Source organism: Labeo rohita, chromosome 17 (assembly GCF_022985175.1).
Source record: "Labeo rohita strain BAU-BD-2019 chromosome 17, IGBB_LRoh.1.0, whole genome shotgun sequence".
NCBI classification, from domain to species: domain Eukaryota; kingdom Metazoa; phylum Chordata; class Actinopteri; order Cypriniformes; family Cyprinidae; genus Labeo; species Labeo rohita.
Genome location: NC_066885.1, coordinates 18,910,469 through 18,923,703, shown reverse-complemented (window position 1 = coordinate 18,923,703; position 13,235 = coordinate 18,910,469). Strand labels below are relative to the sequence as shown.

Genomic DNA, 13,235 nt, shown 5'->3' with positions numbered 1-13,235 from the left:
GAGCTCCCACAAGGCATGTGTATCTTTGGGGTACAGATGGATGAGAGGGTGGGCCAAATCCAATCTATCAATGGCCAGTCTGGCATGCTTTTCCCATCTCCACAGAACTGCCACAAGGCCTGGGCAGCAGGCTCTCTGGCCTTGCCTAATTCTAATCAGATGGGCAGACCGTGTGTCTGTCAGGGTTAATGGGCTAGAGATGGTGGTCCCTTTAGAGGGGCCTGTGGTCAAGCACTAATTAATTAAGGACTCCTTCTGAGTGTTCGAGAGCTTTAAAATACAACAAAGAAGCCGATTAAGAGCTGCATGACATCTCTATATTTCCTGACCTCCAAGAATAATTCTCTGCGCAGCACAGCGTAATCTTATAGAACAGAACGGAATCCAGAGATATGATGAATTTTAATTGCCATCCAAACTCTTCCAAACAAACCCAGCTTTATTTATATTTGCAAATTGTACTATGAAAGGGAAGCTTTTGGGGTGGTTGGAGTGTTTTGATTGGCTCTTGTTGGCTGCATGTTGACAGGACCAATAGCGGCTGAGTGGCGAGCGCAGCGGGGGAACTGCCTGCCTCAACGCACGCATGTTGCCTCCTCTCCAACATGGCTTCCCCTAGTACGCTCAAGTAGAATACATTCTGATTAGCCATTCTGCAGCTAAATTACCTCAATTCATTCAAATTATTGTTTTGCCTTTTGTTTAAAGGCCAAGATATGTTTGCAAGTTGAACTACCTGTAAACTGTCATTAAATGCTTCAGGGAAATGAGTATGATGCTGAAAAGGCATCCTGAGTTGACATAATGCAAATACTTGTTTCTCCCGTCGTTTTTTTCCTCGCTGCCGGTGGAAATGGGACGTTTTCTGGTCCAACACACTCTGGCCTGTGATTGGGAATCACTATTTGGCACACGCACACTTCTTAATCGATATTTGTGTGGTTATTAATCCAACACGTTCTGTATAGCGCTTGTATCTTCGTGCAGTTTCTTGGTCGCAATTATGTTGATCTCGGCACAGCCAAACATCCTGTCAGCGCGCTTCACTGAAGCCAACCCGTGGTTACTCTAAATTTATCCAGCAGAAAATAGACTTCAAGCAGACTTTAAGGACCGCAACAGACTGGGTAGAAACCCAGCAGAGAAAGCGTAGGTCATATTTTCATGAAGCGCTGCTCTTTTTAATTACTGCAGGAGATACTGTCAAAGTGATAATCCGAGAGATCAGCATTTATTGGCCCGCTTGTTGCGCCTTTTTTCAGATTCAGGCCAATTACAAAGCATGCAACTTTTACTTTGAAAACATATGGTGAGCAAGATCAGATTTACTTCTAATGCTATCAAAGAATTAATTTAGGCTTTAAAAGTGCTGTAAAATAAGTTTACTTAAAGGAGAATACAAATTTTCTGATAATTTACTCACCACCATGTCATCCAAGTTGTTCATGTCAAAGTTTTTTGAGGAAAACATCCCAGGATTCTTCTCCATATAGTGGACTTCAGTGGTTCAAACAACGGGTTGAAGGTCCAAATTGCAGTTTCAATGCAGCTTCAAAGGGCTCTACACAATTCCAGCCAAGGAATAAGGGTCTTATCTAGTGAAACGAACGGTCATTTTCTTAAAAAAAAAAAAAAAAAAAAAAAAAAAAAAAAAAAAAAAAAAATATATATATATATATATACTTTTTAACCACAAATGCCCATCTTGCACTAGCTCTGCGATCATCTTCATGTATTACGTAATCATGTTGGTGATCAGGTCATGTGCAGTTAGTTCTTCGTCTGTGTACTTTGATTCGAAAAGGCAGGGTAGGGTGAAAAACTCATCTCATTTTCTCCTCCAACTTCAAAATCGCCCAACATCATTGTTTTACCCCTTTTTTTGTAAAGGGCGTTTGACTTTCTGTACATGTTTGCTTTGTAAACACTAGGGGTCAGTTTTACTAAACAGGGAAAATTAGCGCAAGTGCGCAATTCCAAAACAGCGCCGATGGGAAGGGAAATTTCTGCGGGTGATTTACTAACAATGCACAAATTAAAGAACACAGACACAACACTCAAAAAAAAAATAATTCATTGGATGAACTCAGTTTAATTGAGAGCAGGATTTCCATCCAATAAATATTTGTAACCCCAACACATAAAAAACAAATTCATGCAATGAAATGTAATTGAGTTGGGCCAACTCAGTTTGATCAAATATAGTTTAAATGAAATTGATGTTTATGAAGTCATTATTTTATGCTTGTTGAGCTCAAACTAAAACATTTAACTGGAAAACAATTAACTAGGCAGAAATCCTTCCACACTTCCAAAGCAGTTGTTTATTTTATTATTAAAACAACTTTAACTCATGTTAGCAGGTCCTCAACCCAATCACATGCTCTACACTTCACCATAATGGTAATCCCCAAAAACACCAACATACCAGAAACTCTAAAAATACAAACATAAAAGAACATTAAACATTAACAAGTCTCCCAATTTTATCATCTTAATAAAAGTGATTTAATAAAAATGATTCTTTAGAGTCTTAATGACAAGTCTATAATATACTTTGGTTAAAAATTCTCAATGGTTGTGTAAAACAACACCCTTTTTACCTTGTCAAAATGAGCTCTGCAAAAATCATCTCATTCTGAGGGATTGTTCCTTTAAATGCAAGTAAGCTCTGCTCACCCCGCCCCTCTCTTCTCTCTGTGGAGTGACGAGCCTGTTTACTTTAGCCACATTTAGCCGTGTTTAGCCGCTAAACTTCCTAACTACTACATTATAAGGAAAGGCGATTGCAAAGATTCAAAATACCCTTATATGCACTTCTGCTGTAAGTGAGGCTGGATCATGAATGATTTGCGCGAACATAGATGGATATATGTAGATTGGGAGGCACATTCCCTTCACAAACAAATGTAATCCACTGCATCTTCAGCGGCTCAGATGTCGGGAGTAAATGATGACCACTATATTCATTATTACATCCAACAACACAACACCTCAATCGCTCAATCTAACTTACATCCCTGCTCCGCCATCGAAACAATGGATGTCAGTGGACTGTGACAGCTGATCTGAGGTAAAACGCTCATGTCAATCAACTATCGTGGGAGCGGCCTCTGTCGGTGTGACGCCACAATGACAGGCATCTGAGAATGGCTTGATTTGAAAAATATTATTATTATATAAATAACATTATTTTTACAGATTAATTAAAATCCACTGCATGGATCATTATAGGGTAGATGCGTACATACACTCCCAACACACATTAATGTTGAAACACCATGAAAAAGTGAACTTTACATCCGATGACCCCTTTATGTAAAGTACTTTTTTTTCCACAAAAATTGTGTTGAATTAACTTACTTAAGTAAACTGAACAAGCATCAAATGTTATTTTTGGGCTATTTAATTGAAATATGTTCTTTCAAAATGAAAATACTGAGTTGAACCAAAATGCAAATGTTCTGACTTAAAAATGTTTTAAGTCAGTTTAACACAATGTTAATTGAAAATTATTATTTTTAAATAAACAGAACAGTGTTGTGGAATCATTTTTTTGAGTGCACGGTACGTTAAAAAAAGACCAAAAAATGAAGGTTTGCTAGTAGTTTTGATAGACTTGGTATTGTGTGACTTCTAGTTGAGGGTTCCAAGTTGTCTTTTATTTCCTGAAGCAAATTAAAAATAACATGACTTGGCAAATGATATGTTCGAATCATGCGTTCTTCTGGCATTCCAAATAAATACATGTGGAAAAAAAATCCTCTCCCTTCTACCATGCACTCTCTGTTCTCTGTGATGTCTCCTCCTAGCAATAACTGCAGCCATTTCAAGTGCAAAATAGTTTAAGACATGCTTTTTTAGGGTGCTGAATAATGGCACAAATGGCAGTAAATTGACGAGCGCAAACATTAGTAAAACACAACATTTGAATACTCTCCTCCCATAAATTTTGCGTCTGAAAAGGAAACTCCTACAAATGCATATTCAATAAGGTGACGCGCAAAAATAACTGTCCACGCCTTTTCAAGTGCTAATTCTTCATTGTACATCTTTGGTAAAACCTGACAGTACAATTTTAACGGCAGTAGATTGGCTGTTGGTAAAACTGGCCTTAAGTCAGTACTTCCGCCTACGTCATGCATGAGCTTTCACATGATTACGTAATGCGTGAGGTCGGGTTGGTGCAAGACAAGCATTTGTGGTTAAAAAGTATATACATTTTTATTGCTTAAAGAAAATGGGATCGTATAGATCCACTTGAAGCTGCACTGAAACTGCAATTTGGCCTTCAACCCATTGGCCACCACTGAAGTCCACTATATGGAAAAAAAATGGAATGTTTTCTTCAAAAACATAAATTTCTTTGCAGCTGAAGAAAAACAGACATGAACATCTTGGATGATATGGAGGTGAGTAAATTAAAATGAAATTTTTATTTTGGAAGTGAACTTCTCTTTTTATTAGTAAGGGAAAACTATGAGCTGGACCATTGATTTACTTTTGCGCCAGTAACTGTTGAAATTATACCCTTTGAGAAAAATGACTTAGGTCCCTCAGGGGGTGTCATAATTAATAACCGTTGACCTTACTTTTGTGACAGTTGTAAAACTCTTCTGTGTTACTTTACAGTGAAAGCAGCTGTCAAGTGTGTCATTGAGAAGTGTTACTCCGGGCTCCCAAAGGCTCGTCTATGAGAATGTGTGCATCTGGGTGTGTTAATCACCTGATTCATCTTGTCACAGACACGCACAAGTACAGAGAAACACACCAGACCTGGTAGAGAGGCTGGGGGGTAGAGGAGGTGTCAGTCCTCGCTTTATCTCGTCAGAATAGACTTCACTCAATTACCTGACATAGCACAGGGAGGAGAGGGGGAGGAAGAGAGGGGAAGGCCTGCCAAGTGTTTGTAGAAACACTTTAGCAGTGTCAAATGCGATACCTCCATCGCTTCCTCAGCAAAGCAACTCCGGTTTTCACACCGGGTGCGGCATCAAAACTTGGATGCGCATCAACTTTTCCAGAGTGGGAAATGGAAGGACTACGAGACAAAAAAACACTCAGAAATGGCACAGGAATCGCACTCTGGTGTGTGGCAGACTGCAAAAACTTTGGCGGGTGTTGCAGCAAAGTCACAGTGTCTTGTCTAACTGATCTATAAAACAACGTGTCATGCTACAAATGAGAAAACAATGGATGTACATCTGCGCCTTGGGGCACGACTAGACGCTGAGCAATGCGCCACTTACCTGACAGGACGACTTCCACCAGGTCCCCTTCCATAATTTCAGCAGCGCACCTCACCAACTGCAGGATGTTCTCCGAGTTTGGATCATGACGGAAAAGCAGAATCTTGTCATACATTCCGTAGAAGCCACATTCTGGGAACTGTGATGGAAGAAAAGTGATGTCTGTCAGGTTTTTACCAAGGAAAGGCTATATTGAGTGGGTGGTGGTGTGTAGTTTATGATGGTTAGCTTATATTGCTTGTCTCTACTGATGCCAGACATGTAATGCGTCTAAAAGCCCTGCCCACATATTCAAATTACAACATTTCTCATACCTGAGGCTTTTCATTCAGCTATTAAAAAGTACTCAGAAACCACATTATGATGCTCATGGGACAAACCTGACTGACAAAAAGCAGATTCGTGGGATTAAATGTTTTTTTTTCCCCTCCCTTTTTTCTCTCTTTTTGACTGCTCCTAAACAGTTTTACGAACAGCAGCCTCACAATCAATTCAATGTCAAAAGAAGAGAGCAACATATTGACTGACCCGTGTAGACCGCTGGGGAAATGGCTCACTAGCCTCATTCTCTATTGATCCCTGCTGGGTTGAGTTGCAGCAACACTGCAGAGAAGGCCTGCATGTAATGGCAATTCAAACCTACACAATTCACAAAGGGTACTCACATCTAAGCTATTTGGCTTTTATTACACCACAAACAAAAAGATCACAAATAAAAACTACTCTGGCTGTCACAATGAACTTGTATCTGGACTTCGCATTTACACTGACATCAATCTGTAAGTTCATACATGCAAAATATGCTGGTATATAACGCTGTGTTGAGTGTCAGCTATTGAAATATGAATATGAATATATATATATATATATACATAATATACATAATATACATAAATATATATAATATATATACATACATATATATGAGAAAATGTGTGTGTGAATTTGAATTTAAGTTGAGGTAAAATATATTATTGCTGTTCAAATTGAAAATTTGAATAAAATTAATTTAAGTAGAATGAAAGAGAATGAAATTTCATTTTTGATAATAAATTAATATTTTCTTATATGCAATATATAATGTCACAAAATCTAATATAATATAATATAATATAATATAATATAATTAGGGCTGACAAACGATTAATCGCGATTAATTGCATACAAAATAAACGTTTGAGTTTGCCTAATATATGTATGTGTACTGTATGTAGTTATTGTGTATATATAAATACACATAATTTAATGTATATATTTAAAAGAAATATGTTATGTACAAAATATTTTTATTTATATATAATTTAAATTCTATAAAAAATATAATAAATACATATACTTGTAAATATTTCTTAAATATATATATACATGAATGTGTTTGTATTTATGTACACATAATAATTAATATAATACAATATAACATATTTAAAATTTAACATATAACATATTTAAGTGCAATTTAAGAAAAATTTAAATTCCATTTTTTAATTTATATATATATATATATATATATATAAAGATGTGAAAAAAGAAACGAAGTATAATTAAAATTTAATAAAATGTCATTTTAATAATAAATTCATATTCATTTTTATACATTTTATTTTTATATATATTTCTATTAATTTTTATATAATTATATTATATAATATAGAATGTTATATAACATATAATATAACATACTTCACACACATTTTATATATATTCAATTCAATGAAAAAATTTGAATTTAAGTAGAAATACAATTTTTGGCAATTTCATTATTAATAATAAACTAATATTTTCATATATATATATATATACACACACACACACACACACAACTGTAATGAGGTGAATTCAAAATTTGTATTAATAATTAAGAATTTCATTATTAATACCAAACTAATATTTTCTTATATTTAATATATAAACATATATAAATTATCAATTCAAGAAATGTCACAATATATAATTTGTACTTTGTGTGTGTGTGTATATATATATATATGTTTATATATATAATATATATTTGCACTGTGAATAGCATTTTATATATATATATATATATATATATCAAATATATGACATCAAATTATATATATATAATTTGCACTTTGAATAGGATTTTAATTCATTCATTCAGTCATTCTATTTCAACTTGTGTGCTGTGGCCAATTCAATTCAAATTCCAACTCATGAATTTAAAGTCATCCATCTCTCAAATGCTCTATTTTGTTCAACGTTTTCCTGACTGAATTCTCTTCACACTTCATAATTGCTTTACTGGTTTTGCAACCATGCAGCTGAGAGCACGTATGTGCCTGATATTCCTGTGTGCATTTAAACATAGAAAGATTCAGGAAGCTGCCTCGAATGAGATTTCTGAAGAGGCATCTACAGAGAGCAAAGTATGGCACGGCACTCAATAGGAAGTGAACGAACGTGGAGAAAATCCAATTTCTAAATAGAGACACCAAACAGCAGTGACTAACATTGAGAAAGAAACTGCGGGATTACAAAACAGCTCCATCCAAGATATCTGGGGATGCTAACAGACCGTGAAAGCATATGATGATTATCAGGCTACAGGTTAACAGATTGAGCACTAATCGTTCGCCTTGTTCCCAATCCAGTCGAATAGCCGTGTCACATTTATTCACAATTCCAAATGTGCCATTTTACAGTCAGAGCCTCTAAAGAGCATCTGATCGACGCTAATGTTTCAAGCTTGCTTCTAACCAGTGCGTCGCTTTGGAGAAAATAGCGATGACTCTATCATTGTTTAGCAACCCGGCAGAGGAGCTCACCTCCGAACGCCCACACAAGATGTACACTGCACCAAAACGCGCTGTTAGCGTATCATTCAGTCGGGCGGTAGACTCGCCTTTTAAAAGCATACCACCGCAAACCAATGCATGGAAATTAGATTCAAACCCCACACACAGACTCTCCTCCGGCATTCTCACGACATTGCGGCGTTTATTAGATTCGATTTGACACCACTTGCGGGACGGAGTATCTGCTTTCACGTTTTCTTTTTGCAGTTTAATTGTGCAGACTCCTTCCCCTCTTGTCTAGCTCTAATGAGTGCTACACAATGAAGATACACAGAGGCAAGTGTGCTTTTGAGGTCACCATGACAGCAGCCTCACTGTAACAGTGTGGGTTGTCATGGCAGCGGACACCCAAGGCTCTTTCCTGATTGAGCACTATTCATTTGTTTGGCACAAATGGATGCACATATATCTGCTGCATGTCTGAGCCATCAAAGCCGAAGACACACCGATCCTTGTCATTAACCCCTTGGGAGATGTCTGGCTCCGATCGGTGGAATCCTCTGACAATAACTCCATGTTATTGCCTCTTAGAGAGCTGCCCAGACCCCCTTGCTTGATGGTCTTTCATGACTGTCATTTTCTGCCATCTCTCTGTATGTGTTTTATAGATGACAGGCTAGCGCGGCGAGAAGAACATCAATTTGGATGTTGTCTTCCCTTTAAACAACTGGTTGCTGAAGCTGGTTGTCAGGGTGGAGCGAGCACTTGTGTGTGTCGAAAAAAGGCAGGTATGTTGAGGAGAAAAAAAACGAAAGAGAAAGATGGACGGGCAGAGAGAAAGAGCGAGCCGGCGAGCGCTCTGAAAGCTCGTAAGGAGTGAATCATCTGTTCTAACTGTCAACCCCCTCTCGCCTACGCCATACCAGGCTCAATGCCCTGCTCTTAACGCTAAACCGCCGTTCCTTCCTCCCAGCACAGCTTTGACATCCTAAAGAGCCTTAGCCCTTTAATTACTCAAACTAATGATATCAACCTGTTGTCATATTGGGAGACATGCATTATATTACATATAAAATACATATTGGATTACTGCTATTACAATTACGCTTTAGCATGTATAAATACATGTGGATGTGCACATGGATACGTTGGGTGATTTGCAATCAATTAACCTTTGCATTCATATGAACCTACTTTTAGCCTAAAAACATTATAGCTCATTTGAAATCACATAGATCTATACTTAAAAAGCAGGTCATATTGGTTTCCGAAAAAGATCTTTTTTGCAGTTTGTAACGTGGCTATCCTTCAATGTAAACAGTCTGCAAAGTTGTTAATCCAAAAAGTGCATGATAAATAAAGATATTGGGTCCTAACATGCACGTGGTGCAATGCAGCGCCAGGTGCGACGCAAGTGTTTATTGCTAGTTTCAGCTCGATGCAGTTTTAATTTTCAAGTCCTTCGCCATCTTGTTTAAATAGCAAATGCATTTGCGCCCATGGGCATGCTGGTCTGAAAATGAGGTGTGTTCAGGCACATTGTTGGCACGTTGCTATTTTGAGGCAACTGAAATAGACTGTGCCATTGACCAACTGAAAACCAGTCTAAAGTCAATGGCGCTATATATATTTTTTTTGTTATTTAAAGAGCACGTTAGTAATGCATCTATAGGCAGGTGCACAATGCTCATACACTCTGCTTATTACACACACAGGGACGTGCAGCAGCACACAAACATGCCAGATATCTAATAAAAATGTTAAGCTTTCTAAAGATATATCTCTCATGTCTCTGTGTTTCAGTTCATTTCAGTGACGCATTTCTTAAAGGGGTCATCGGATGCCCATTTTCCACAAGTTGATATGATTCTGTTCTTAATGACAAGTCTATAATATACTTTGGTTAAAAATTCTCAATGGTTGTGTAAAACAACACCCTTTTTACCTTGTCAAAATGAGCTCTGCAATAATCATCCCATTCTGAGGGATTGTTCCCTTAAATGCAAATGAGCTCTGCTCACCCCGCCCCTCTCTTCTCTCTGTGACGAGCTGCTCTGAGAGATTGTTTACTTTAGCCGCATTTAGCGTGTTTAGCCACAAAACGTGCTAACTAGCACGTTATAAGGAAAGGTGATTGCAGAGACTCTGCAATACAAAAAAAACTTGTACTCACTTCTGCTGTAGGTGAAGCTGGATCACGAATGATTTGCGCAAACATAGATGCATTTATGTAGATCGGGAGGCGCATTCCCTTCACAAACAAATGTAATCCACTGCATCTTCAGTGGCTCAGATGTCGGGAGTAAATGACGACCACTGCGTTCATTATTACAATGGAGGTCGGACTGTTACAGCTGATCTGAGGTAAGACGCTCATGTCAATCAACTATCGTGGGAGCGGCCTCTGTTGGTGTGACGCCACGCCGACAGGCATCTGAGAATGGCTCAATTTGAAAAAGGGGATATTAATTTTACAGATTAATTAAAAGCCACTGCATGGATTTTTATCATTATAGGGTAGATTTCTACATACACTGCCAACACACATTAATGTTCAAACAACATGTAAAAGTGAACTTTGCATCCGATGACCCCTTTAATGACGATCACAGAGACCAACGCGGCAGACTGCACACCCTGTGTGTTTTCTTTATTTCACAAAACCACAGAGTGTTGTTGTTATTATGAGTGTATACAAACAAAAGTAGACCCTTTACAGATTCTATTGATGTACTGCTCTTATCTGTACGATCAAAAATGACAGAGTAATTGAAGTTGTTTTGGGCGTTATCAGAAAAACTGCCACAAACCGTGCCGCGCGTTTTTCGACCCCAGAGGGTTAAAAATGAAAGGATTACAATGTAAAAGATTACTATTGTGTACATAAATAAAAAATTTGTCTACATGTCATTATGGATAGTCCATCGCTTTCTTTTGCGAGCTGTTTTTTGGTTTTACTTTCGCTTTCGAAAGGAGGGGAGAGTTTTGAAGGGGGTGCACAGTAACTCATTTGAGTGGTCTCGGCCCGTGAATTCTCTAATCTTAGCGTGTTCAACACAGGATTTGCTAAACGCTTGTCCATGAAAGATAAGTCCTACTTTCTTTATTTGGACCAACAAGCATCTCTGAATTACAAACTGTAAGTACACCACAATATTACTGTCTTACTGAAATAGTTATAAATACCCACTATTTCCTAAGAATGTGTTGATTAATGTAGACGGTTGTTGTTCTAATTACGTCGTTTCATAATAATGTAGACATATTTTGGTTTACAAACTGTATTGTTTCATCAGTTAGTCACGTTAGCACTCAGCTAACATATCCACCATTATTGTTTTGTTAAGTGTTTACAGTTTCGCAGCAAAACTTTAGCTGTGGCCATGATTTGCTTGCATTGTATACGGAAAGACCAATCACAACAGACTTGGCCAGCTGACCAATCAGAGCAGAGTAGGCTTTTGAAAGGAAGGGGTTTACAGACCTTAAGCTCAGAACTGCTTCGAACAAATTTTTTTGAAATCATTGCAAAATTATTCTAATATTAAATGTATATTCTGTGAAAATAACTTCTTTTCTGACCTTAGATGCATTTAAACCTGTTACAGGGAACTACCATATGACCTACTCTTTAAATGAACTTTCAATGACCTCTCAAAGGTATGTTTTATATAGTATAAATATCTTCAAATCTGGACATACTATATCTGCCATGCTGTCAGTTGTCAATGTCATGTGACTTAATAGGAGAGTAAAGTGTAAATCTTGGGTACTTTTGCATACTGCTTTATTAAAGTGACCATATGCCCACTTTTGCCTGCACAAGTCCTGGTTGGGATTTTTGAATTGCCTAAAATGTTAAGGTTTTGGCTGTGTTCTCATACTTGCTAAAGGTAATGATTAAAAAGTAGTTTGAGCAATATTGTGTAGCCATTGTACTAAAGAGACCACTTGGATATTTCTCTGTTGCAGGATGTACAGTTGTGCTCAACCCTTGGTAAATATGATCAAAGAAGACTGTGAAAATAAATCTGCATTTTTAATCCTTTTGATCTTTCATTTTAAAAATATACAAAAATCTAAGCTTTCATTGGGGAATTAGAATTAACAAAGTGGGAGGGGGAAATCTTATTATGAAATAAATGTTTTTCTCTAATACACATTGGCCACAATTAATCATACCCTTTTATTTGATACGTTTTGCAACCTCCTTTTACCAAGATAAAAGCTTTGAGTCTTCACCTCTAATGCCTGATGAGTTTGGATAACATCTCACAAGAGATCATAGACAATTTCTTCAGCTAGAATCACTCCTGAATCTTCAGATTTCCAGGTTCATGTTGGTGCCTCTTCTCTTCAGTTCATCCCACTCATTTTCTATAGAGTTCACGTAAGGGAACTAGGTTGGACATGGTAGAAGCTTCATTTTGTGCTCATTTTTGTTTTGTTTGTTTTGATGTTTGTTTTGGATCATTGATCCAACTTTGGCCCACAATATTTAAGATTTATAGCAGGGACAGCCAGGTTGTTGATTTTGTATATGTTGAATTTAGATTGAATCTATCTTGCCAGCTATCTGAACAAGATGTCCAGGATCTCTAGGTCCACAATATTAAAGATCCAGCAGTGTATTTCATTGTACACATGGGGTACTTTTTTATCCTTGTGTGTACCGAACCCATCTTGAGTGTTTTCTGCTACAAAGCTTTTTTTGTTTCATCTAGTCAGTCCTATTTGAACCCAGACCTGTTTGAGGTTCCAGTTGTGTCTAGCAAATGACTGTGCTGGAGTTTGTTTTTGGATGAAAGCATTTTCTTTTTGTGATTTTTCTTGAAACCCTCCCAAACAACATGTGGTTATAGGTGCTGTTTGATAAATTAGTTTGAGGCTTTCTGAACCCCAAGACTTAACTATTTTCTGCAATTCTCCAGCTGTGATCCTTGGAGAGTCTTTGGCCACTCAAATTATCCTCATCGCATTGCATTAAAGGAGAAGTTCACTTCCAGAACAAAAATGTACAGATAATATACTCACCCCCTTGTCATCCAAGATCCATCCAAGGCTCATGCCTTTCTTTCTTCAGTCGTAAAGAAATTCTGTTTTTTGAGGAAAACATTTCAGGATTTCTCTCCATATAGTGGACCATCTATGGTGCCCCCGAGTTTGAACTAGAAGAAGGGTCTTATCTAGCGAAATGTTGAAATGTTTTCCTCAAAAAACAGAATTTCTT

At 37.3% G+C, this 13,235-nt stretch overlaps 2 protein-coding genes across 3 annotated transcripts in view; one reads left to right on the top strand and one right to left on the bottom strand.

The window, feature by feature from the left end:
* g2e3 (G2/M-phase specific E3 ubiquitin protein ligase) overlaps positions 1–13,235 on the top strand; it is a 102,602-nt gene that overhangs the window by 9,157 nt on the left and 80,210 nt on the right. The gene's annotated exons all lie outside the window — the stretch shown is intronic.
* Positions 1–13,235, bottom strand: part of prkd1 (protein kinase D1) — a 56,636-nt gene that overhangs the window by 24,802 nt on the left and 18,599 nt on the right. For both annotated transcript variants that reach the window (XM_051133375.1, XM_051133376.1), the window contains exon 2: positions 5,250–5,388. In XM_051133375.1, the coding sequence (XP_050989332.1) occupies positions 5,250–5,388 (139 nt within the window). The remainder of the gene's footprint in view (positions 1–5,249; positions 5,389–13,235) is intronic.